Raw genomic sequence first — 27,208 nt, forward strand, 5'->3', positions numbered from 1 at the left:
ATAGAAAAAAGACCGTCATTATTTCTCATGTTTTATTAGAAGGTGTGCAGTAGCAATGTCGTAACTGCTACAAGATCATGATAATGTTGATGGAATATGTTAATATGCAATAAAATGTTGCAGTATGGAATAATGTTTGATGTAATAAAATTGGTGAATGTCCCTCCAGCTAAAACAATATACTTACAATACACAATTTCATAAAGTAGTACAATTAAATTAGAGTAATTTATTTAATTTCTGAAGTTGTCATCTACAGTTGTATACAAAAGTTTGGGCACCCCTGATAATTTTCTTCATTTCTAAGCACCTTGGGGCAACTGTTTGTTGTGATTTGGCGCTATATAAATAAAATTGATTTGATTTTGATTTGATTTGATGTCTACGCCATTTTCAATGTTAAAGTTAGCATTAAGCTGTTGCAGCTGTCAGCATATTTGTTTTCTGTATAATAATTCATGGCTCAGCATTTGTTGTCGTAAAAGAGTCAAATGTATTACAAATTGTAATGTTTTATTCATTTATTTTTATTTATATATCAATAATAATAATAGCAACAACAACAATAATAGAAATAATAACTAATACAGTTTTAGAGAAACAAACAAAAAGAATCTGATAAAACAAAACAGAAAAGATTAAACCAACTAACAATGAACATAAATAAATATAGAAATAGCTGTTTCCTGTGAACACCTAGTGACTCTTAAACCTCCACTTCATCCCTGTTTTATTTAAGTTTAATGACAATTTGTTTTGGTCAAACCACATCTAAGCTGTGTTTTTACACAAGAAAAAAAAATGCAGTAAACTGCACATTTGTGTCTTTTTTTCATGGAAATATCTTATTAAATATAACATATTACACTTTAGTCAGGCCTTTAAAATACTTTTGTGGACTCGCTGTAATATGTTGGCAGTGGTTGAGATAGTTGCTGTAGGCATCTAAAAATGCTCATAATCAGGTGAAACCTGATGGAAATCTCTTTGTGGTGTGTTGGTGATGTATGTATGTGCAAAATAAAACAAAACACTACTCCAGGTATGTTTCTGATGAGAATATAACATCATAACTTTGTTACAAGCTCAAACGTTGATGTTGCGTGATAAAGTCCTTTTAATAATAACTCACTTAAAGAAATAATGGCAAAACTCACATGTAAGTTAAAAAAAAACGATTAATTGAAAAAATAATCAACCGATGAACTGATTAGTAAAATAGTTAATAATTAGTTGCAGCCCTAGTGTTTAGGCTGAAATAAAATACATCTTTCCTAAAAAATCAAAGTCCGGATTTCAAAAAAGAAGAGAAAAAAGGACACGGAAAGAAAACTAAATGAGGGAAAGCAGCTGCTAACCAAATTCTTTGAAAAGAGAGGTGAGCTTGAAAGCTAGCTACACTCAACAAAAATATAAACGCAACACTTTTGGGTTTGCTCCCATTTTGTATGAGATGAACTCAAAGATCTAAAACTTTTTCCATATACACAATATCACCATTTCCCTCAAATATTGTTCACAAACCAGTCTAAATCTGTGATAGTGAGCACTTTGCTGAAATAATCCATCCCACCTCACAGGTGTGCCATATCAAGATGCTGATTAGACACCATGATTAGTCCATATATATTTGGGGGGTCTGGGGGACCAAATTACACCATTTTCTAGAAAACTCCTGTGCATTTTAACAGTTAGGAATGCACCAAATTGCACCATTTTTCTAAAAATGGTGCAATTTGGTCCCCCAGACCCCCTAACTCAATCTTGCTCCCCCAACTTTAAAAAGGGTTCTGAATCCCAGGTGTGATCTAAGGTATACATGATTTAGTCCTGGTTTGACTATGCATTAGAAATTTGGTGTTTGCGTTAATAAAAAAAGAACATAACAGTGGGGGGGGGGGGGGGGGGGGTCTTCGATATGGCTAGTACCTAGGGCCCAGAATTTGGTGCTACGTCCCTGCATCTGTGCGCTTGCTCCAGGAGTTGGTAAGGTTAGAACTTACTTGTGTGAAGTACCTTACAGCAGCTTTTGTTGATTTGGTGCTGTATAAATGAAAATGAATTAAAATTAAATTAAATTAAGGTAAATATATGTGAAATAAGCAGTTCTCAAAAAACTCAATGACCAAGAAGGAGATTAGAGAGAAGACACTTTTGACTCTTTTAAATTAATTTTATTAGGAAACGGAGTGTGCCACAGGTTCTGAGTCTTTTATTGAAGCTTGGGGCTAGTGGCCGGCGATCACCTTAGTATTTATTTTGTTCTTGTTGTTGCTTAATGCTGACAAATTATATTTGTTGTCTTTCTGATGCCTGATTCTGTTTGTTTTTTTTTCTCTCCATTTGAGGTGCGACTCCATCCAGAGATGGGTATGGCGTCTGTTTCTGAAACCCTCCTGTCCTGTGTCCTGTATATTCGTTTTGTGAATTGTTTTGCAGTTTGAGTCAGTAGTATGGCCCAAGCAAAGGGTCACCCCTTTGAGTCTGGTCTGCTTGAGGTTTCTTCCTTAGAGGGAGTTTTTCCTTACCACTGTCGCCTGTGTGCTTGCTCTGGGGGTTGGTAAGGTTAGACCTTACTTGTGTGAAGCACCTTGAGGCAACTTTGTTGTGATTTAGTGCTATATAAATGAAATAAATTAAATTAATTTGAATTGAAGACAGCTATGACGACTCTGAAGGAGTTACAGGCTTCTGTGGCTGTAATTGGGGAACTCTGCAAAGTGCAAAGTTTATCTGTTACAGCCAGTTGTACAATTTCCAGGAGGGGTAGAACAGACAATGACATTTCAGCTTCAGTTTACCAGAAGGCATATGAGAGACTTGGGCCTAGAAATGATCTGTTTTCATTTTTGAAAATTCTTCTGTCAGTCCATGTTCAAAAATTTGAATACAGATTAAATGTAACTACAGTTTGATATATATGTATTAATAATAATACGATCAAAGCGTCGCAAAGCTCACTCATGGTACAGGGTGTCTTAAACAGGAAGTGCCAAATTTCAAATCCACAGTAAAACAGGAAATGTTCAAATGTCAAACACTTCCTGGATTGACAGACGAGATCCCATGGAATCTCATGGGAACTCAGTGGCAAGCTCACACTGAAACAGGAAGTGCCAAATTTTTAGTCACAGTGAAATAGGAAATGTCAAATGTTGAACACTTCCTGGCATGGGTGGAGTTAGAGTGGAGGCCAGGGTTTCACTGGACTCCCCTGAAATCTGATTGGACAGGAGATGATTGACATGTCACGGCACCACACGTCTGGTTGAAAGAGCTGCATTTTCAAATTAGTCAATTGACTGCTAGGTTCCTCCTGTCCAGTAGTGAGTGCTGTGTAACACACAGATTTCTAATCCAAATTAGTAGAAGAAGAAAAATGTTTGCTTCAGATTTGAACTGAACACGTCATTTGAACTATGGACTTCTAATCACACCAAACTTATAATGGTGAGTAAACAACAGTATTTTATGCCTGAAATGAGGTCCAGGATGTTAAAAGCAGCATTTCTCCTTTAATTCGGGTTGCCTTATATACACATGTTTAAGCTAACAGACAGCATCTGTCCAAACTATACCTTTTTGGAATCTTTATGATCAGGAAAATAATGTGGTGTAGTTTTCTATATGATTGGAGCATCTTTTAATTTTGACCCCTGAGTAATTATTCAACTGAACCCTACCTGGCTGCCTACTGAAAATTCAAGTGGCCAATGAGTTTTTTCAAAAGACTTCATGTCTATGGATTAACTCAAACTGAAAGCAAATCTCTGCAACTTGATATAAATTAATGAAAAATATAAAACCCAGCTTCATGATGGAGTGGTGTAGAGAAGGATTTTCTTAAAAAGAAGACCTGAAAGTTCAGCTACAATTTGACAGAAAGTACATTTGAGATGAAAGCCTAGATTTGATGTTTTGGTGAAAGAAACTTTTGTATTTCTTCATAATTGATTTAAATAAAGGTCCAAGACATATTCAGTGACTTGGAAATGTTCATTTTTCCATCATCTGACTTGTCTGAAGAAAACTGGCAATAAAACTGATTATTATTTACAGGTATTATCAAGTTTTAGAGATTTGCTTTCAGTTTGAGTTTGAGGAAGATAATTTTAGAAATTTTTATTTTTTATTTATTTATTTTATTTTATTTATTTATTTATTTTTTTGTATTTCTTGTATTTAAAATGGTTTAAACAAATGTGTGAAATTCCAAGTGTTGCAATACTTTTTGGAGGGCACAGTATCCTAACCTTATGATGAGTGCAAAATGAGTGTGGTATTATTACTGTTTTGTTTAAGAATGTTTAATTTTCACTGTTGCTGCACTTTGTGTCAAATCATAGTCATATCTTATATCATATTGATATGAAAATTCAGTAAGGTACAGTCGTGTTCAGAATAATAGTAGTGCTATGTGACTAAAAAGATTCATCCAGGTTTTGAATATATGTCTTATTGTTACATGGGAAACAAGGTACCAGTAGATTCAGTAGATTCTCACAAATCCAACAAGACCAAGCATTCATGATATGCACACTCTTAAGGCTATGAAATTGGGCTATTAGTAAAAAAAAAAGTAGAAAAGGGGGTGTTCACAATAATAGTAGCATCTGCTGTTGACGCTACAAACTCAAAACTATTATGTTCAAACTGCTTTTTTAGCAATCCTGTGAATCACTAAACTAGTATTTAGTTGTATAACCACAGTTTTTCATGATTTCTTCACATCTGCGAGGCATTCATTTTGTTGGTTTGGAACCAAGATTTTGCTCGTTTACTAGTGTGCTTGGGGTCTTGTCTTGGGGTCATTGTAACCTCTTCTGCACGTCTTTTATTTAACATAGGGACTTTGCGGGGGATTCTTGCAAATAAATTAGCTTCACACAGGCATCTTCTGTCACAGCACTTACAGGTAACTCCAGACTGTCTTTGATCATCCTGGAGCTGATCAATGGGTGAGCCTTTGCCATTCTGGTTATTCTTCTATCCATTTTGATGGTTGTTTTCCATTTTCTTCCACGCGTCTCTGGTTTTATTTGTCCATTTTAAAACATTGGAGATCATTGTAGATGAATAGCCTATAATTTTTTGCACCTGCGTATACGTTTTCAGCTCTCCAAACAACTTTTTAATCAAACTACGCTGTTCTTCTGAACAATGTCTTGAAAATCACATTTTCCTCTGGCTTTCAAAGAGAAAAGCATGTTCAACAGGTGCTGGCTTCATCCTTAAATAGGGGACACCTGATTCACACCTGTTTGTTCCACAAAATTTACCAACTCATTGACCAAATGCCACACTACTATTATTGTGAACACTCCCTTTTCAACTTTTTTTTACTAATAGTCCAATTTCATAGCCTTAAGAGTGTGCATATCATGAATGCTTGGTCTTGTTGGATTTGTGAGAATCTACTGAATCTACTGGTACCTTGTTTCCCATGTAACAATAAGAAATATACTCAAAACCTGGATTAATCTTTTTAGTCACATAGCACTACTATTATTCTGAACACTACTGTATATCTTCTACAACCCCTGGCAATAATTATGGAATCACCGGCCTTGGAGGATGTTCATTCAGTTGTTTAATTTTGTAGAAAAAAAGCAGATCACAGACATGACACAAAACTAAAGTCATTTCAAATGGCAACTTTCTGGCTTTAAGAAACACTATAAGAAATCAGGAAAAATAATTGTGGCAGTCAGTAACTACTACAGTCAGTAGTTACTTTTTTAGACCAAGTAGAGGGAAAAAAAATATGGACTCACTCAATTCTGAGGAATAAATTATGGAATCACCCTGTAAATTTTCATCCCCAAAACTAACACCTACATCAAATCAGATCTGCTCGTTAGTCTGCATCTAAAAAGGAGTGATCACACCTTGGAGAGCTGTTGCACCAAGTGGACTGACATGAATCATGGCTCCAACACGAGAGATGTCAATTGAAACAAAGGAGAGGATTATCAAACTCTTAAAAGAGGGTAAATCATCACGCAATGTTGCAAAAGATGTTGGTTGTTCACAGTCAGGTTGTTAAAGGCAAACATACTGGTAGACCAAGAAAGACATCAAAGCATCAAGACAGAAAACTTAAAGCAATATGTCTCAAAAATCGAAAAATGCACAACAAAACAAATGAACGAATGGGAGGAAACTGGAGTCAACGTCTGTCACCGAACTGTAAGAAACCGCCTAAAGGAAATGGGATTTACATACAGAAAAGCTAAACGAAAGCCATCATTAACACCTAAACAGAAAAAAACAAGGTTACAATGGGCTAAGGAAAAGCGATCTTGGACTGTGGATGACTGGATGAAAGTCATATTCAGTGATGAATCTCAAATCTGCATTGGGCAAGGTGATGATGCTGGAACTTTTGTTTGGTGCCGTTCCAATGAGATTTATAAAGATGACTGCCTGAAGAGAACATGTAAATTTCCACAGTCATTGATGATATGGGGCTGCATGTCAGGTAAAGGCACTGGGGAGATAGCTGTCATTACATCATCAATAAATGCACAAGTTTAAGTTGATATTTTGGACACTTTTCTTATCCCATCAATTGAAAGGATGTTTGGGGATGATGAAATCATTTTTCAAGATGATAATGCATCTTGCCACAGAGCAAAAACTGTGAAAACATTCCTTGCAAAAAGACACATAGGGTCAATGTCATGGCCTGCAAATAGTCCGGATCTTAATCCAATTGAAAATCTTTGGTGGAAGTTGAAGAAAATGGTCCATGACAAGGCTCCAACCTGTAAAGCTGATCTGGCAACAGCAATCAGAGAAAGTTGGAGCCAGACTGATGAAGAGTACTGTTTGTCACTCATTAAGTCCATGCCTCAGAGACTGCAAGCTGTTATAAAAGCCAGAGGTGGTGCAACAAAATACTAGTGATGTGTTGGAGCGTTCTTTTGTTTTTCATGTTTCCATAATTTTTTCCTCAGAACTGATGATTCCATATTTTTTTCCCTCTGCTTGGTCTAAAAAAGTAACCATTACTGACTGCCACAATTTTTTTCCCTGATTTCTTATAGTGTTTCTTAAAGCCATAAAGTTGCCATTTGAAATGACTTTAGTTTTGTGTCATGTCTGTGATCTGCTTTTTTTCTACAAAATTAAACAACTGAATGAACATCCTCCGAGGCCGGTGATTCCATAATTTTTGCCAGGGCTTGTATTATACAATCCAAATCTAAGGTGGAACTCCACTAGTGTTTACTAAGGGCCCTGTCCCACTGGCGTTTAGGAGGATTTGCGGATGGAATGCGCACAAAAGTGGCCCACATCCGCCAAACAACCGCAATAACCGTGTAACATTCCTGTATGAGTCGGCCGCCATCCGCACACGTCCGTGATCATCCGCAGAGGCACGCATGACCGCAGCCAGGATTTTTGAGCGGCTCAAAAATCCTGCTGCGGATGAGATCCGCATCACTGCCTGAACACATACTGAAGACATACGCAGGACATACACAACCAACGCGCCGCATATCCCTTGTCATCCGCTGATATCCGCAACCAACGGGTTGGCGCGGCTTGGCAGCGGACCGGGACAGCATGCAAAACAGATATGACGCATGCTCAGCGCGGCCACATCACGGTCGCAAATGGTATGTTGCGCATGCAGACAGAGTGGGCACGGATGGAGCGAGTGCATCACAGCCGCTGTGCCCCTCATTGGGGTGCCTCCGCGGTCGCCTTCGCTTCTGTTCCCTGTTATATCCGCTTTTCTTCCTCATGTATTCGCTGATCCACCCCAGGACATTTGTCATTTCCGCCCACCTTTGTTGCGGACGCTCAGCTTTTGTCTCCTCATTTCATGCGCAAATCCTCCTAAACGCCAGTGGGACAGGGCCCTAAGGTACACCTAAATATCTTTAAAAAAAAAAACAAAAAAAAAACAAAAGAGAGAGTAGAGCCACTTAGGTGGTCTTGAGAACCAGGGATGGTAGGTTGAAAAGCTTTTTTATCCCATGGGAACTCTCCCTACCCACCTAAGTGGCTCAAGAATATGGACAGAATGCATTTAAGTGACATTTACAAGACAGTTTATGTGACAATATTGAGATACAATAATTTGGCCATATTGTACAGCCCTACTGTCAACTAGCTGAAAACTTTGAATATTAATTTACATCTACATTTAAAAAATGCTTAAAGTGGCATGCGGTTAAGAGGGCTGTAATTAGGGGGGTCAGCTGAAAAGCAAAAACAGAAAAATGCTTAAAAAGGAGGGTGGGTATGGGGGCAGAGCCCCTCCAGAAGATGAAAGACAAAATAAGGAAAATGCTTAAATGCGGAGCCCCCCCCCGAGAAGCTTAAAGTTTTTAGTCATGCTCATGCTCCCAAGAACCATTTTACTTAAAAAAAAAAAAAGTCTGAAGGACCTAAGGGACATGGTTAGATGGCAAGGAGCTTTTCCAGGCATGTGAGAGGCAAATAACGAAAACATCTTAAAAAGGCGGGGAGTCTGGGGGAGATCTGCCCCCCCCCCCCCCCCCCGAAGCTGAAAGGTTTTTGCCATGCTAATGCTCCCCTGAAGCATTGACTCAAAATAAAGTCTGAAGGACTTAAATGACATGGTGACGAGCTTCACTCGTTCATGCCTGCGACATATGCATATTAATAATAATAATAGCTGTCGTTGATGATGATGTTCTAGTTTAATGATTGTGATTCCATAATTTTCTTTCTGAAAATCTGATTTAAATTGACAAACATTTTGGAAATTAGCAAAGCAAGCAACATAATTTCAAAGATCCTTTAAACTTTTTTAAAACACTGTTTAGATCTTCACATATCCTCTAAATTTATTTTATATTATTTTATAGTTTTGATTGATTTACTGTTATTTTAAAATCTATCAAATAACAAATTTGTCATGTCCAAAGATCGATGTATAAATACATCAGTGCATCATACGTATATGACTGGGCCCCTCACACACCCTGTGTTTAAAAAATACAACAATCGCTATTCCTAACTGTAAAAAGGAAAATGCGAATTCTATAGAAATGGGCGGGATAATCTTAAGAAATAAACTAATCAGCTACTGTCCACTCAGAGGTCAAAGGTTGCTCAAAGGTCAGGGTCAGGTCCAGTAGTGGAGATGTTGCTGGAATGGAGTTGTTGGTCCAGTGTAGCATAAAGTTACTTGTGTTTTGTGCAGGAGGTTCTGGTGCAGGAAAAGCAATATGAACAGTGACACAGATGGCCAGCATGAGAACTAAAACCATGACAGTGAGCCCCCGTCTCAGGATCAGCTGACTGACAGACAGCAGAGCTGGAGGTTTGGTGTTTGAGATATTTTTGTTTTGTTCACAGTCCCCTTTAAAGCTTCTTGCATCCACATTGCTGCCCTCAGGATCCGCTTTCAGTTCCTGATCCTGGGTGTCGACACGATTGTAGCCATTTGATTTAGCAGCTTCATTACTTTCCTGCTGGATTCAAAAATGCTGTTAATCTATTCTTGTTTAGTTCAGTTATGTTAATATGCAAATGTTGTTTATGTCATTGGTGCAGAAAGTTAATGCACTTACTATGTTTGGCCCATCACAAATACCAGACGTTGCAGTTTCACTCAATACTGCAATAGAAGGACCCTTTGATCGTGCCAGTACCATCATTCCAGCATGTTTTTGGGCCTAAAAAACAGAAGAGTGACACATATGAGCAAAATAAATGAATAAATAATAGAAATAATAGGTATGTTAAAAGATTTTTTAAAAAATGTGTTTTTATTATTTATTTGGTCATTATTAATTGATTTGAGATAAATATGTACATGCATTAGTGAGCTAAACCCTACCATTCAGTATTCACCCCCACCATGGCGAACCAAGAAAAAACTCTCTGGCGCCACCTTTGCTGCCTTCGATGTTTTACAGAAATATTAAAACATTCTGAGAGGAATAAAATGAAAATGATTGTCGTACCTTCAGTGTGAGTTTCTCCCAGTTGAGTTTGTAGATTAGAAATAGATAGAGAGCTGTCTGAAGGACACAGCTGATAAAAAGACCCACCCACAAGCCTAACAAGGACACAAACACAGCAGGTACTCATTATTGTATTTTTGTCTTGACCTCAATGCATATGACTAAAATTACAGTTAATACCAAGAACATGTTGAGACATTTGGGAAGTTTTGCACCTAAAACTTCAATAAGTGGCTTTATAACTGGAAGATCACAGGTTCATTCCCTCAACCGAACAGGGAAATGTGGAGTAGATGAAATTACTTCATTATTTCTGTATAAAGCTGATCATAAATAATAGCAACAAGGTACTTTTTTTGCATACACAAACGAGAGTGCCTCTTTAAACAAGAGGTTGCCATGATTGCCCTCAAACAGAAGGTCCCCAGTTCAAGGCCACCTGTACTCTATTCTCCATACATCTAAAGCTGCATCAGAAAGGGCATCTGATGTAAAACTTGTACCAAATCAACATGTGGATGTATTTAATTTAATTTAACCTTTATCTAACCAGGTTAGACCCATCAAGATTGAGATCTCTTTTACAAGGGAGACCTGGACAATTATAAAGTTTCCAATCCACCTAACCTGCATGTCTTTGGATGTGGGAGGAAGCCGGAGCACCCGGAGGAAACCCACACAAACACGGGGAGAACATGCAAACTCCACACAGGTGGCCACAGGTGGGAATCAAACCAATGATCTTCTTGCTGTGAGGCAACAATGCAAATCAAATTCACTGCAGTGATCCAAAGCAAAATGGGAAGAGCCAAATTGGAAAGACAGAGAGAGAGAGAGAGAGAGAGAGAGAGAGAGAGAGAGAGAGAACTTTACTACTAAAAAAGATTCAGACCCAATTAACTCTGAATGAATTATTTGGGGGCGCCTTTTGAGGGAAAAACTGAATTTACTCAATTTTGGAATAAGGCTGTAACATAACAAAATGTGGAAAAAGTGAAACGTTGTGAATACTTTCAGGATGAACTTTATTTAAGAGCCTACCTGAAGAACCAATAACGTCTTGCTCTCAAAAGCATAAAAAATATATAATGGTCTAAAAGAAGTAATACAAGCGTCCTTTTCATCCAAAAATATAAGAAGCTTGGGAGCACACAGATTTTACATGCTTGAGGAATGCCCAAATCATCAACAGGAAGTATACTTTTACTGAAAGGTCTAATAAAACCTCTGCGTATTATATGTCTGTGTTGTGGTCTATACCAGTAAGTAAGTTCCTTCAGTTTACTCCTTTGTTCAGTACTAGCTGCCACAGTAGAGCCAAGACAGACCTGCTTGTTGATTTGGCAAGTTTTCTGCCTGATGCCCTTCCTGATGCAACTCCTCATTAAATGGAGAATGGGCAAGGGTGGCTTTAAACCAGCAACCTCCTGCACTGGAACCCAGCACACTAACCTCTTGCCCACTATGCCACTACTAAAGGCTGATGAAGAACATGTTGGAGACATGAGTTAGAAATATGATATTGTCCACTTTTAATATCTATGCTGCCACTGTCAATCAAGAAGGAAGCCAAAATCCCCAAATAATTCTTGTCCTTTGTCCTGTTGATGGGCAGCATGGTGGCTTAATGGTTAGCACTGTTGCCTCACAGTAAGAAGGTCATGGGATCGATTCCCACCTGTGGCCTTTCTGTGTGGAGTTTGCGTGTTCTCCCTGTGTTTGCGTGGGTTTCCTCTGGATACTCTAGTTTCCTCCCACATCCAAAGACATGCAGGTTACAGGTGGATTGGAAATTTTATAATTGTCCAGGTCTCCCTTGTAAAAGAGGTCTCAATCTCAATGGGACTAACCTGGGTAAATTCACATGATGAAGTATAAAGGGGTTATTTTAGATAATGATTGTCAGCCTTTCATGTAATGTGATGGAGCTGTCTTCTTCCTCAGTGGTGTAAAATCTGGATGATCCTTATATTTTTCTCTATACACTTACTTGTAGTAACACAAACTTTTTGCAATGCTCCCAAGAAGGAACTGGACTTGTGGAAATCCAAAATTTAACTCCAAAAGCCTTGGAGAATTCTGACATTTCCAAATGTGAGCTCTATTTCCAGATGTTTCGGGGGAACAAAAATGAATTTAGTCTATTTTATTAGAATGCAAACACTACCACAGGCTATCCAGCTAGCATAGCATTAACTGCTTCTTGTCACCACTGAACAGGCAAAAACATCATAAGAAGAGTTCAGTTGCACGTTTACCTTGCTAAATGTAAATGTGTTTTTAAGATGACCGATTACACAGTTAGCTGCTAACCTTAGAATCTTAGCCGCTAGTTAGCACTGCTGTCCACTGAGCGATTACAAGTGAGCTGAACCAGCACCTCAACGGAAATCAACTTCATTTTTGTCCTGAGTGAAAGGATTACCTGCAAAACATCTAATAATGGAGTCTAGGTCCTTTAACTAATTGTGTGGTTTTGGTTGTTGTTGTTTTCTTGCTTCTCAACACAAGGGCCAATGGTAGGCCCTTGAAGACATCCAAAGGCTGTCCAATTAAGCTCTAATTATTTCATTTAGTCATTCAGAAGCTTTTAAAAGTAATTCCATCAATTTCTTGAATCTTCTGGAATCTTCCTTGAAGTCTAAAGAGGCATTAATCTTTGTATATGTAAACGACAGACTGTTGACTTGAGAATTTGACTTCAATTCCACAAGTATAACAGATTCACTGCTTTGCATTTGTTGGTCCTCTCTGTAGCCAGAGTACATAATTGCCCTTTTTGGGATTAATAAAGTTGTCTGAAAGTTGTCTGAAATGTGGATGAGAGCATTACCTAATATTCTGAGCTGGGCAGCAAACATCAGAGCTATTCCCACAGGCAGAGCAACGCAGTAATAAGACACCAGGTTGGACAAAGCTGCAATTTTCTGCATCCCACTCCCCACAAGAATCCCTGAGCAGACACACTTAAGACACACAGATTTTTTTTTTAAAAAAAAAGGGATGTGTATGGAAATAAAAACTGGAATTTCTCTGTATCACTCAGATGTTTCAACAACATTAGATTTTGTTGTGACATACCAAAAGCGCATCGAAGAACTGTAAAAATGTGTACAGAGTGAGGTTCTGTGACACTATCTCCACAATGTCGCTGCAGAACAAGGTGAGAATCAAAAAGGGTGTCGCTTCTACACCCAACAGGAATCTGTACTTTGGGAAACTCACACGTCAGAGGTAAATATGCAGCCGATGACAGACTTGGAGCTGGCGATGAAAATACCCATTACCACAGAAAACACTCCTAAAGGGCACATTGGATGATATTGATCTCATTCAGACATTCGGAAATTTGACACTGTTTCATATTATGTTAGAAAATTTGTACAAAATGCTTGAAGTTTTATATGCACAAAGTTCCTTATGATCACCAGAGGTAGCATATTTCCCAATAGGATGTAGTTTCTGCCCAGCCTTTCTTTTTTCCATTGCGTAATCATTAGTTATATCACCTGTTTGTTTTACTGTTGTCATATGTTGTATTATTTTATATAGTTTTTTATATATATATAGTTTATTTTACTTTTACCACTTGTAAGGTCCATTGTAGTTTAGTCTTAGCCTTTATTTATGCTGTTGGTCTCTTTTCAGTACTTACATTTGTTTTCTGGTTAATTCTTTGTTCTTTCATGTTGGGTCTTCTTTATTTTATTTCTTATTTATTAGGACATGGGTTTTGTTCAACTTTGGTTTTGGTATTTTATTTGGGTCACTGTGGTTTTAGGTTCATCATTTAGTTGGGTCCCATTCACTTTGCTTTTGTCTGACTGCACCCTCTTGTCTGGAGTTCAGGTTTGGTATGGGTGTGTCATGTTGCTTCTGTTTACCACACCCCCTTCCGGATTGTGCTCCCACACCTGTGTCTCATTCTCGCCTGTCTAATTTAAGCCTTTTGAGTTCACCACCTAGTGGAGCAGATAACTGTAACAATTGTTCATTTCTGGAAACAAGTGCCAAAACTGGAACACATACTCCTCAAACATTACTCTTTTGAAAAACTCAGTATCCACTTGAATTTTCAGTAGGCAGCCAGGTAGGGGTCAATTGAAGAATTACACAGGGGTCAAAATTTAAAAATGCTCCAATCATATTGAAAGCTATACCACATTATTTGTCTGATCACAATGATACCAAAAAGGTATAGTTTGGACTATCTATGACTGAATGTTATGGAGTCATGGGGTAAAAACAACAAGAATGGTGACAAAGGTCAGTTTCAGTTTGTACAGGGGTTAGAAGTTAAAGTTGCTCCAATTTTGGTAAAAAGTGGTGCAAATTGTTGGTTGAACTAATAGGATTAATAAATGAAATAGTTTTGACTGTGTTGAATGCTTGGTCTGCAAGGTAAAGGTAGAGCAATGTCGACGTCCATTGGATTCTATGACATGTGACATATGTTACCCTGTAACATGATAACTAAGCATGCCACATAGTGCAAACTATCCATCCATCCATCCATCCATCCATTTTCTTCCGCTTTATCCCGAGTCGGGTCGCGGGGGCAGCAGCTCAAGCAAAGCCGCCCAGACCTCCCGATCCACACACACCTCCCCCAGCTCCTCTGGGGGAACCCCAAGGTGTTCCCAAGCCAGCCGAGAGATATAGTCCCTCCAGCGTGTCCTGGGTCTTCCCCGGGGCCTCCTCCCAGTGGGATGTGCCCAGAACACCTCTCCAGCGAGGTGTCCAGGGGGCATCCGGAAAAGATGCCCGAGCCACCTCAACTGACTCCTTTCAACGTGGAGGAGCAGCGGCTCGACTCCGAGCTCCTCCCGAGTGACCGAGCTCCTCACCCTATCTCTAAGGGAGCGCCCAGCCACCCTGCGGAGGAAACTCATCTCGGCCGCTTGTACTCGCGATCTCGTTCTTTCGGTCATGAGCCAAATCTCATGACCATATCGTTCTTTGGCTCATTTGGAGACTTGGCCAGTGCAAACTATTCCTTTTTAAAACCCGATTAACTCAACTAATAATTTGCATCACATTTTACAATATTTAGAGCAACTTTAACATCTGACCCCTGTACAAACTAATGGTGACCTTTGTTACCATTCTTGCTGTTTTTACCCCATAACTCCATAACATTGAATGAATGAATGAATGAATGAATGAATGAATGAATGAATGAATGAATGAAAACTGTTTATTTCGAACATTTGATACAACAACAATTACAAGATAGATCAGTAAAGACAACAACAAAAAAGTTCCTACTGTGTACCCAACATGTCCGAAAAGGGGTACGGTGAAGCATCAGCTTATTTATCCCTACCCCTTCTTCCCCACAACCAGTAATACCCCTTGCCACATATACACATAGATTCCTACACACCTAAACCGATATCAATATATATATCAATATATATATATCAATATATATGTATATATATATATATATATATATATATATATATATATATATATATATATATATATATATATATATACTTACATATATACATATATATACATATATACATATACATATATACATCAACATACATACACATACATATACACAAACATAAATATACACCTACACATACCTACTTACATACAAAATACTATATATTTACAAGCCGAAGCAAAAAACAAAAACACCCTAACCCTCATTACCCTTCCTCCTCCCTATACCTAGAAAAAAAACATATTTTTGTACTGCTATTTGAACTGGTTCATGCTTGGACATTGCTTGAGCCCCACTCCCAATCTGTTCCACATCCTCACCCAACAGACAGAAATACAGAAACCTTTTAATGTTGTTCGTGCCCACTGATGCTTTAAATTAAATTTCCCCCTCAGACTGTAATCCCCTGATCTGTTAAAAAACATATTTTTAATATTTGCTGGAATTAAATTGTTTATTGCTTTATACACAATTTGTACTGTTTGAAAATGAACCAAGTCTGTGAATTATAAGAATTTGGATTGTAAAAATAGTGGATTTGTATGATCTCTATAGCCAGTATTATGAATAATTCTTATAGCTCTTTTCTGCATTACTGATAGTGATTGTGTTGTACCTTTATAAGTATTACCCCATACCTCTGCACAGTACTGTAAATATGGTAAAACCAGTGAGCAGTAAAGAATGCGGAGTGAGTTGTGGTCCAGAATATGTTTCGCTTTGTTTAGAACTGAAATGCTTCTTGACAGTTTACTTTGTATATGTTTTATATGAGTCTTCCAGTTTATCTTATCATCTATTATCACCCCCAGAAACTTATTTTCATGTACCCTTTCAATATCTACCCCCTCGACTTGTAACTGAACCTGTATGTCTGTATTACAATAGCCAAATAACATGTATTTTGTTTTACTTAAGTTTAATGATAATTTGTTTCTGTCAAACCATATTTTCAATTTTCCCATTTCTATACTGATCCTCCTCAGTAACTCCTGCAAATCCCCCCTGAACAAAAAATGCTTGTGTCATCTGCAAATAATACTAATTTTAATATTTTGGAAACATTGACAATATCATTTATATAAATTAGAAACAGTTTTGGACCCAATACTGACCCCTGTGGGACGCCACAAGCATTGTCCAAGCATGATGATGTATATTCCCCCAACTTCACAAACTGTTTTCTGTTACTTAAGTAGCTTCTCACCCAGTGCAACACCAACCCCCTAATCCCATACTGTTCAAGTTTATTGATTAATATGTCATGATTGATTGTATCAAAAGCCTTTTTAAGGTCTATAAATATTCCAACTGAATGTAATTTGTGGTCTATGGCGTTTGTAATCTCAACTGATTCTATTAATGCAAGTGATGTTGAACTATGTGCTCTGAATCCATATTGACTATCAGTAAGTAATTTATGTTTATTTATGAATTTGTCTAATCTATTATTGAATAACTTTTCTAATAATTTGGAAAATTGTGGAAGCAAAGAAACAGGTCTATAATTTGTGAAGTGGTGTCTATCCCCAGTCTTATACAGCGGCACAACCTTAGCTATTTTCATTTGATTGGGAAATTTACCGGTTTGAAATGATAAGTTACAGATGTATGTTAATGGTTCTACAATCCATTCAATGACCTGTTTTACCACCACCATATCAATTTCATTTAAATTGGTAGATGTTTTATATTTACAATTATTCACAATGTCTATAATTTCTTTTCCATCCACTGCTGTGAGGAACATTGAACAGGGATTTCTTTCTATGAGATTATTATCCCAATCCTCAGGTTGGGAATCTGGAATTTTTTCTGCCAAGCTTGGTCCAATATTTACAAAAAAATTATTAAAACCATTGACTACCTCATCCTTATTTTCCTTCTTGACATTATTATCAATGAAATACTGAGGGTAACTCTGTTTTTTATTACCATTTTTGATAATGCTATTTAATATATCCCATATTCCTTTAATATTGTTTTTGTTATTATATAATATGTTACTATAATATTCCTTCCTACATACCCGTATAATATTAGTTAATCTATTTTTGTATTTCTTATATCTATTTTCTGCCTCTTTAGTCTTTAGTTTTATGAATTCTCTATACAGTGTATTTTTCTTATTACATGCATTTCGTAACCCCTTTGTCATCCATGGTCGAGCTTGGATTTTTTGTTTTCTGTAGTCTTGTTTAATTGGACAATTTTTATCATATAATGATGTAAATATTTGTAAAAAAGTTTCATATGCACTATCAACATCACTTTCACTGTATACCTTTTCCCAGTTTTGCTCCTGTAAATCCTTCTTTAGTGTGTTCATGTTTTCCTCTGTCCGCACTCGCCTGTATTTTATTTTCTCCTCTGGCTGATTCCGCCGATGGTTTCTATTATAAACGATGAAAACTGGTAGATGATCACTAATGTCATTGATTAATAATCCACTCACAGTGTTATTCTCAAAATCATTGCTGAATATATTATCAATTAAGGTAGCACTATGGGATGTAATTCTGCTTGGCCTGGTGATTTTTGGATATAAACTCATACTGTACATTATACTGATAAATTCATCTATTATTTTATGCTTATTTGGATTGAGCAGATCAATATTTAAGTCACCACAAATGAACACAGTTTTTTGATTAGTTTTTGAGAACATTTTTCCCATACAGTCAGTGAATGTTTCAATACTAGATCCTGGTGCTCTATATATACAGCTGACTAATACATTTTTGCTTTTTTCTTCACATATTTCAATAGTTATACATTCTAATAAGTTATCGATCACAGTTGTCATATTGTCTACTATTTTATAATCCATGTTCTTATCCACATACACAGCCACTCCTCCTCCACTCTTATTCTTTCTGTTTACACAATTAAATTCATATCCATCCAGTTCAAAATCCATTCCTTTATCTTCATTGATCCATGTTTCTGATATAGCAATTATGTTAAATATTTTTTTAAATTGACTTAAATATTCTTTAATGTTGTTAAAGTTTGCATATAGACTTCTGCTGTTGAAATGGATTATTGATAATTTGTTATCCGTTTTAATGATCCGATTAAACTGTTCATCTGTATAATAGCAACAACTGTCATTGATATTTGAGAAGAAATTATTGTCCGGGTCTATATCGTGCTCCATGTCCAGTACATTGTGGTCTGTGTATTTAAATGTTCTCAGTTCTACTTCTCCATGATCAGCAATCCTTTGAGTTATATCCTTCTTGTCTCCAGATGTAGATGATGTAGTAGATGAATAGGTTCCTCTGGTCTGTGTCATGGTGTTGTGATGTGTTTGTGTCCTCATACCTTATTGATCGTATTTGTCCAGATCCTCGATGTTCCTGATTACCATAACCTTCGCTTGTTCTGGTGTTCCATTCAATTTGATAAATGTTTTGCAGTTGGATGTCCATGTCTGTTGAATTTTTCCCTGCTTTTTAAGAAACAAGCTTTCCTGGCGATGTCTGCGTTTCTTTTGGTCAGATGTTCATTGATGAATACGTTTGTTCCTTTGAGTTTCCGTCCCTGTTTTAACAATGCCATTTTATGTTTTCTGTTGACAAACCTCATTATAACTGCTCGCTTGTCTCCATCCTCTCTCCTGGGCAGGGGGTGGCACGCTTCAATGTTATTACAGTCCATTTGAATACCTTTAGATTGCAGGAAGTCAGCCACCTGTTGTTCCACTGAGCTGGCCTCCTGCTCACTGGCCTCCCCTCCGCTGTCTTCTGACACCGCCCGTGCATAGGATCGAGGTTTAATATGAATTCCTGTAATAATAACGTCGTTCATCCTTGTGTACTGTTCCAACTCCACAACACGGTTCTCCAGGTACACCAGACGCCGGTCTTTCTCGGCATTCTGGATCCGGAGAGCCTTCACTTCTTCCACCAGCTCCATAATGGATTTCTGCTGCATTTTAACCACAGAGATTTCCTCAGACAAAAAGTCCAGGGACTTCTTGATATCGTCTCCCTCTTCCGCCGTCAGTGCCTTCTTCGGACCCATGGTCAGATAACTCCGCGCTGGCACCTCGGGCCTCGGTAAAGCCGTGCCGGTGGAACTGCGCTGGCGCCTCGGGCTTCAGGTGGAGCCGCGCCGGTGGATGTGCGCTGACGCCTCGGGCCTTGGTGGAGCCGCGCCGGTGGAAAACAATCCTGCTGTGGATCAGCGAACTTCACACTCCGGTAGCCTTTTGATATACAATTTTGGTGTTCGTCACTGGTGCTTTGATGTCAACAGTCCAACACAAACTTTAAATAGGAGTCCAAAATTGTTCTCAGTCAACTTGCAAAAAAATTCTGACAATGTATGCCGTAGCTGTGCCGAATTCAGTACAGACTGCTGTCTGCTTTCCTCCATTCAGTTATAGATAGTCCAAACTATACCTTTTTGGTATCGCTGTGATCAGACAAATAATGTGGTATAGCTTTCAATATGATTAAAACATTTTTAAATTTTGACCCCTGTGTAATTCTTCAATTGACCCCTACCTGGCCGCTTACTGAAAATTCAAGTGGATACCCAGTTTTTTCAAAAGAGTAATGTCTAAGGAGTATTTGTGCCAACTTTGGTGCTTGTTTCCAGATTTGAAAGGATTCCTCTGTAAATATTATGTTATCTGCTGCACTAACCACCCTGCCAGTTCGTTGTGATCATTTATATCCATGTTTCAGCCTTTTGTCTAGTCCTGTTTTTGCCTTGCCATGTCCTGACCTCGCACTGTTTTTCAGATCTGCATTTGCCTCAACCCTAGTACTGTGTCCCTCTGTGTTACTGAACCATCCTCATTTTTGACCACGCCTTTTGACTCACGTCTGCATGTACCTCTGCATTGCTGCTTGCCTACTTGTGTACCGAACCACTGCTTGCTACCAGATAAAGCCTTTTTTGATGAATCCTTCATTTCTGTTTGAGAGTCTGCATTTGTGTCCACCACCTCCTTCTGTGCCACGTGTCCTGACAATCATCAATTCATTGTTGCAGATAATTCGACACTAATAAACAAATGGTTAATGAATGTAATGTATGTATCTGCTAATTTAGTTTAAAGAAATACAGAAATACAGTCTGAAGTCAAGCACACTCTGAAGCAGGTTTTCATCCAGGAAAAAAAAAAAGAAAAAGAATTTCATTCATTTTGGAATAAGGCTGAAACATAGCAAAATGTGTAAAAAGTAAAGCACTGTGAATACTTCTGGATGCACTGTATCCAACATCTACCAATGAGCCAGCAGGTGACTGACATATGTACTGGATATTACATCGTTAATACAAAAATGCCGTTTCGATTGATCTGGTGCGTCAAACTTTATATAGTGCAACAAGGTTTATCCTCATATGTTTGTTTTTGTTTGCTTGTTTGTTTGTTTTTTCTTTTCTTTTTTCCAATTTGATGATTTACAAAATGATAGAATTTATTGTTTCTGAATTATTGTCTACATAAGTTAGCTGGGACTAATTCACTCAATCACCCACTCATCTTTGTTGTCCCAGCTCTACACTTCTGACAGGTACAGGGAACTACATTTGAAAATGCTTTTTATTCTTTCTTTTTTTTTAATGGGGCTGACATTTTTAGGGCTGGTGATCTACTGGCATCTACTTATTCTGCTGAGCAGGATGTGTTTTTCAGCCTGTCAACATGAGTTTTTTTTTTACTTCTGTAGTGCGTGTGCTTACATGTTAATGTGTGTATTTCTTGTTACCTGTCACAACTAGGGACACTTTACAGGTGACTATGGCCCTGTCAGAATCCCCGGCACCAAGAGCATTACCAACACGCACACAGGCCGCTGCGTGGATGCCTAGAGGCAACTGTAGGGATCCCAAAATACTTTTTTGTTTCATCATCATGTGCAACAGGATGCAAATGTTAGAGTGAACAAATGGCTAATTCATACCATGTATGCAATGGCTCCTGCTTCCATCAACACATGCTGGGCAGCAAGGTCCACCTCTCCAAGTACACCTGAGGCGACACACAATTTGAGATGTTGTACTAACAATGGCTAAAAGGTCATCCCGGGGGGGCGCCTAATTAGATAAATAAAATCTATTAAGCATTATATGATCACAACCTGTAAGACTATAAGGGGACATTTTATGTGATTATTTCATATACATAAAAAAATGTGGAAAAAGTGAAACACTGTGAATACTTTCTGGATGCACTAAGGTAGGTAGGTACAGTGGTATGTAAAAGTTTGGGCACCCCTGATGACTTCCATGATTTTCCTTTAGAATCATATAGCAGACAGACACACCCTTACCAAAAACTAGTACATGCAAGTTTGTTTCAAGTATACTTCCAGTTTACTTTTTATTGTACTTATCAGTACTATTTTTTGGTAAGGGCAGTGATATTTGATAAGTGAAATGAAGTTCATAGGATTTACAGAAAGTGTGCAATAATTCTTTAAACAAAATTAGGCAGGTGCATAAATTCGAGCACGCCAACAGAAAAATACACCAATATTTAGGAGATCCTCCTTTAGCAGAAATAACAGCCTCTAAACTAACTCTAACTTCCTATAGCTTCCAATGAGAGTCTGGATTCTGGTTGAAGGTATTTTGGACCATTCTTCTTCACAAAACATCTCAGGTATGTTGGTTTCCACACATGGACAGTCTGCTTAAAATCACAACACAGATTTTCAATAATATTCAGGTCTGGGGACTGAGATGGCCATTCCAGAACATTGTACTTGTTCCTCTGTATGAATGCCTTAGTAGATTTTGAGCAGTGTTTAGGTCGTTGTCTTGTTGAAAGATCCAGCCCCGGCGCAACTTCAACTTTGTCACTGATTCATGAACATTGGTCTCAAAAGTCTGCTGATATTGACTGGAATCCATGTGGCCCTCAACTTTAACAAGATTCCCAGTACCTGCACTGGCCACACAGCCACACAACATGATGGAACCACCTCCAAATTTTACTGTAGTTGGCAAGCGTTTTTCTAGGAATGCTATGTTCTTTTTCAGCCATGCATACCACCCTTTATGTCCAAATAACTCAATTTTAGCTTCATCAGTCCACAGCACCTTATTCCAAAATGAAGTTGGCTTGTCCAAATATGCTTTAGCATACCTCAAGCAACTCTGTTTGCAGCGTGTACGCAGAAACGCCTTCCTCTGCATTACAGCATCATACAACATCTCTTTGTGCAAAGTGCGCTGTATAGTTGAATGATGCAGAGACCAGTGGTGGGCATAGTTCAGCTAATCCGATAATATGAGGTCTGTTAGAAAAGTATCCGACCTTATTATTTTTTTCAAAAACCTTATGGATTTGAATCACGTGTGATTACATCAGACATGCTTGAACCCTCGTGGGCATGCGAGAGTTTTTTCACGCCTGTCGGTTACGTCATTCGCCTGTGGGCAGTCTTTGAGTGAGGAGTGGCCCACCTTCTCATCGTTTTTTTCATTGTTTAGGAATGGCTCAGAGACTGCTGCTTTGTTTGATCAAAATTTTTTCAAAAACTGTAAGGCACAACTGAGTGGACACCATTCGATAAATTCAGCTGGTTTTCAGTAAAAATTTTAATGGCTGATGAGAGATTTTGGTCTGTAAGTGTCGCTTTAAGGACGGCCCATGGCGCCTGACGGCGATCTGTGCTCCGAGGCGGCGTCGTCTCGCTGTTTCAAGCTGAAAACTTCCACATTTCAGGCTCTGTTCACCCAGGTCGTCATCAGAGAACAGAGAAGTTTCAGAAGAGATCGGCATGAGGAGTTTATGCGGACATTCCACTGTTAAAGGAGATTTTGTAATGAAAGAACGTGCGGACAGATTCGCATGTCGGGCCGGACCCGACCGCGGGGGGTCGCGACAGGAAAAACACCTCCATTGGAAACCTTAACGGACAAGTTGGAACATGCCCAGCTGTTAAACAATTTCTCAGATACTCACTTGTTGAAAGCCATCAAAAGCCGCCTGAATTTTACAAATGGTTTTCAACATGGAGGTGTTTTTCCTGTCACGGCGCAGACAGATTTGCGGCGGCATCACGGAACCGACTTGGCGAATTTGCCCGCACGTTCTTTCATTACAAAATCTCCTTTAACAGTGGAATGTCCGCATAAACTCCTCATGCTGACTTCTTCTGAAACTTCTCTGTTCTCTGACGACGTCCTGGGTGAACAGAGCCTTAAATTAGGAAGTTTTCAGATCGAAACAGCCAGACGGACGCCACCTCCGACCGTGCCGCGCCGATCCGCTTTGTGAGCTGTCCTTAAAGCGAAAGAAACTCCACAACCTCTCATCAGCCGTTAAACTTTTCACCGAAAACCAGCAGAATTTCTCGAATAGTGTCCACTCGGATATCCCTCACAGGTCCTGAAAAAATTTTGATAAAGCAACGCAAAAACAAAACAGACTAATTTTAACATTATTTTAATTTATTTCTTTGTGGCTGTAATTTAATCGCCAAGACTCAGTGAGGGAGAGGAGCTCTCATGGCGCAGCTGTGTGTACAGAGGGAGGGACTTTTCTTCACATTTAGACATTGTTTTGGATTTAAAAAGTGGATTATTTATTCAGATGAATCCCACTGAAACTAACAGGTAAGAATTTATATTTACTACGGGTATTTTAATCTGTCAATCAATGCATTAATGGATGTTTTTTGGTTGTTTAAACAGCAGGGTTCATAGCATGCAAAAAAAAGCAGCAGCTTTTAAAGTTTGGTTATAAACTGTGACTTCTAATACTGTGTGTTACTGCTTTTGAAAGATGATGACAGTGTTTGGGTTTTTTTTTTTTTTTTTTTTCATTTTTAGTGTGTTCTTTGTGTTTCTGATCCTTGAATTTACCCAGAAGCCCCTGCAGCACTTAAAGTGAAACTGGTTTATCAGAAGCTGACAGTGTAATCTGATGTGGTCTTATCCAAGTCAATACTAATAGTTATCAGTTATCTGTAATAAAGATACATTTTTTTTTAGCAGTTTATCATCATAAAAGATAACTTTTCAGTTATCTGATTAATGGTTATCGAAGCTAACTTTTTGGTTAGCTGTGCCCACCACTGGCAGAGACACTATCTGCAGAAAGATCATGTTGTAGGTCTTTGGAGCAGGTCTGTGGTTTGACTATGACTGTCCTCACGATCCTTTGCTTCAGCTTATCTGAGATTTTTTTTGGCCTGCCACTTCGGGCCTTAACTAGTACTGTGCCTGGGTCTTCCATTTCCTCACAGTGGAAACTGACAGCTGAAATCTCTGAGATAACTTTTTGTATCCTTTCCCTAAAGCATGATGTTGAACAATCTTTGTTTTCAGGTCATTTGAGAGTTGTTTAGAGGCTCCTACAACCCCTGGCAAAAATTATGGAATCACCGGCCTCGGAGGATGTTCATTCAGTTGTTTAATTTTGTAGAAAAAAAGCAGATCACAGACATGACACAAAACTGAAGTCATTTCAAATGACAACTTTCTGGCTTTAAGAAACACTATAAGAAATCAAGAAAAAAAATTGTGGCAGTCAGTAACGGTTACTTTTTTAGACCAAGCAGAGGGAAAAAAAATATGGACTCACTCAATTCTGAGGAATAAATTATGGAATCACCCTGTAAATTTTCATCCCCAAAACTAACACCTGCATCACATCAGATCTGCTCGTTAGTCTGCATCTAAAAAGGAGTGATCACACCTTGGAGAGCTGTTGCACCAAGTGGACTGACATGAATCATGGCTCCAACACGAGAGATGTCAATTGAAACAAAGGAGAGGATTATCAAACTCTTAAAAGAGGGTAAATCATCACGCAATGTTGCAAAAGATGTTGGTTGTTCACAGTCAGCCGTGTCTAAACTGTGGACCAAATACAAACAACATGGGAAGGTTGTTAAAGGCAAACATACTGGTAGACCAAGGAAGACATCAAAGCGTCAAGACAGAAAACTTAAGGCAATATGTCTCAAAAATCGAAAATGCACAACAAAACAAATGAGGAATGAATGGGAGGAAACTGGAGTCAACGTCTGACCGAACTGTAAGAAACTGCCTAAAGGAAATGGGATTTACATACAGAAAAGCTAAACGAAAGCCATCATTACCACCTAAACAGAAAAAAACAAGGTTACAATGGGCTAAGGAAAAGCAATTGTGGACTGTGGATGACTGGATGAAAGTCATATTCAGTGATGAATGTCGAATCTGCATTGGGCAAGGTGATGATGCTGGAACTTTTGTTTGGTGCCGTTCCAATGAGATTTATAAAGATGACTGCCTGAAGAGAACATGTAAATTTCCACAGTCATTGATGATATGGGGCTGCATGTCAGGTAAAGGCACTGGGGAGATGGCTGTCATTACATCATCAATAAATGCACAAGTTTACGTTGATATTTTGGACACTTTTCTTATCCCATCAATTGAAAGGATGTTTGGGGATGATGAAATCATTTTTCAAGATGATAATGCATCTTGCCATAGAGAGAAACTGTGAAAACATTCCTTGCAAAAAGACACATAGGGTCAATGTCATGGCCTGCAAATAGTCCGGATCTTAATCCAATTTAAAATCTTTGGTGGAAGTTGAAGAAAATGGTCCATGACAAGGCTCCAACCTGCAAAGCTGATCTGGCAACAGCAATCAGAGAAAGTTGGAGCCAGATTGATGAAGAGTACTGTTTGTCACTCATTAAGTCCATGCCTCAGGGACTGCAAGCTGTTATAAAAGCCAGAGGTGGTGCAACAAAATACTAGTGATGTGTTGGAGCGTTCTTTTGTTTTTCATGATTCCATAATTTTTTCCTCAGAATTGAGTGAATCCATATTTTTTTCCCTCTGCTTGGTCTAAAAAAGTAACCGTTACTGACTGCCACAATTTTTTTTCCTGATTTCTTATAGTGTTTCTTAAAGCCAGAAAGTTGCCATTTGAAATGACTTTAGTTTTGTGTCATGTCTGTGATCTGCTTTTTTTTCTACAGAATTAAACAACTGAATGAACATCCTCCGAAGGCGATGATTCCATAATTTTTGCCAGGGGTTGTATGTTGCCACTCATTAGAAGAGATGCAAAGAGGGGAAACATTTGCAAATGGCCACCTTAAATACCCTTTTCTCATGATTGGATTCACCTGTGTAAGGAGGTCAAGGGTCAGTGAGCTTACCAAACCAATTTTGTGTTCCAATAATTAGTGCTAAATGTATTAAATTCCAGTTCAATTTAATTAGCTTATAATGCGCCAAATCACAGCAAAAGCCATCTCAAGGCACCTCACACAGAGCAATTCAACATAAAATTTAAATTAATAAATTAAAAAAGAATAAAAATTTCTAATATATAATTAAAAACAGAAGTAAAAGAATAAAACAGATAAAAAATAAAAACTATTCATAAGAGAGAGAATAAAAATAGGCTTTCAGTCTTGACTTAAAAATGTCCACAGACTCCGACTGCCTCACGGTCACAGGAAGACTGTTTCTCAGGGTGGGTGCACGATGAGAAAAGGCTCTTTGACCTGCTGACTTCTTCTTCACCCTGGGAACACAGAGAAGTCCCACATCCTGTGACCGCAAAGCCCGGGCTAGCACGTAAAGTTAAGATATACTTTATTGATCTCACAGTGGAGAAATTATTTTTACACTCCAGTTACCTGAGACAGCAATTAGTCCACAATTATTACTTGTTTACCGTAATAATGGCACACATCAGAATTAAAGACAGCACATACACATTTGATATTGTTTATGTGCACTAAATTTGAAGAAGTCCATTATCCGAATTGAGGCAAGTGGGTGAAGGTCTCACAGCAACCCTGAGTTGCACCAC

At 38.3% G+C, this 27,208-nt stretch overlaps 1 protein-coding gene across 2 annotated transcripts in view; it reads right to left on the reverse strand.

Annotated features, from left to right (window-relative positions):
- Positions 1-8,899: 8,899 nt before the first annotated feature.
- Positions 8,900-27,208, reverse strand: part of slc47a1 (solute carrier family 47 member 1) — a 98,900-nt gene continuing 80,591 nt past the window's right edge. The window contains exons 10-17 of one of the 2 annotated variants that reach the window (XM_034178376.1): positions 21,336-21,403; positions 21,141-21,249; positions 13,176-13,251; positions 13,032-13,101; positions 12,784-12,916; positions 9,951-10,045; positions 9,555-9,659; positions 8,900-9,452 (exon numbers count right to left, since the gene is read on the reverse strand). In XM_034178376.1, the coding sequence (XP_034034267.1) occupies positions 9,057-9,452; positions 9,555-9,659; positions 9,951-10,045; positions 12,784-12,916; positions 13,032-13,101; positions 13,176-13,251; positions 21,141-21,249; positions 21,336-21,403 (1,052 nt within the window). In that variant the 3' untranslated portion in view covers positions 8,900-9,056. Of the gene's footprint in view, positions 9,456-9,554; positions 9,660-9,950; positions 10,046-12,783; positions 12,917-13,031; positions 13,102-13,175; positions 13,252-21,140; positions 21,250-21,335; positions 21,404-27,208 lie in introns of both variants that reach the window. The other variant, XM_034178375.1, reaches the window with a different exon arrangement.

The sequence above is a fragment of the Thalassophryne amazonica genome, chromosome 9 (assembly GCF_902500255.1).
Source record: "Thalassophryne amazonica chromosome 9, fThaAma1.1, whole genome shotgun sequence".
NCBI classification, from domain to species: Eukaryota; Metazoa; Chordata; class Actinopteri; order Batrachoidiformes; family Batrachoididae; genus Thalassophryne; species Thalassophryne amazonica.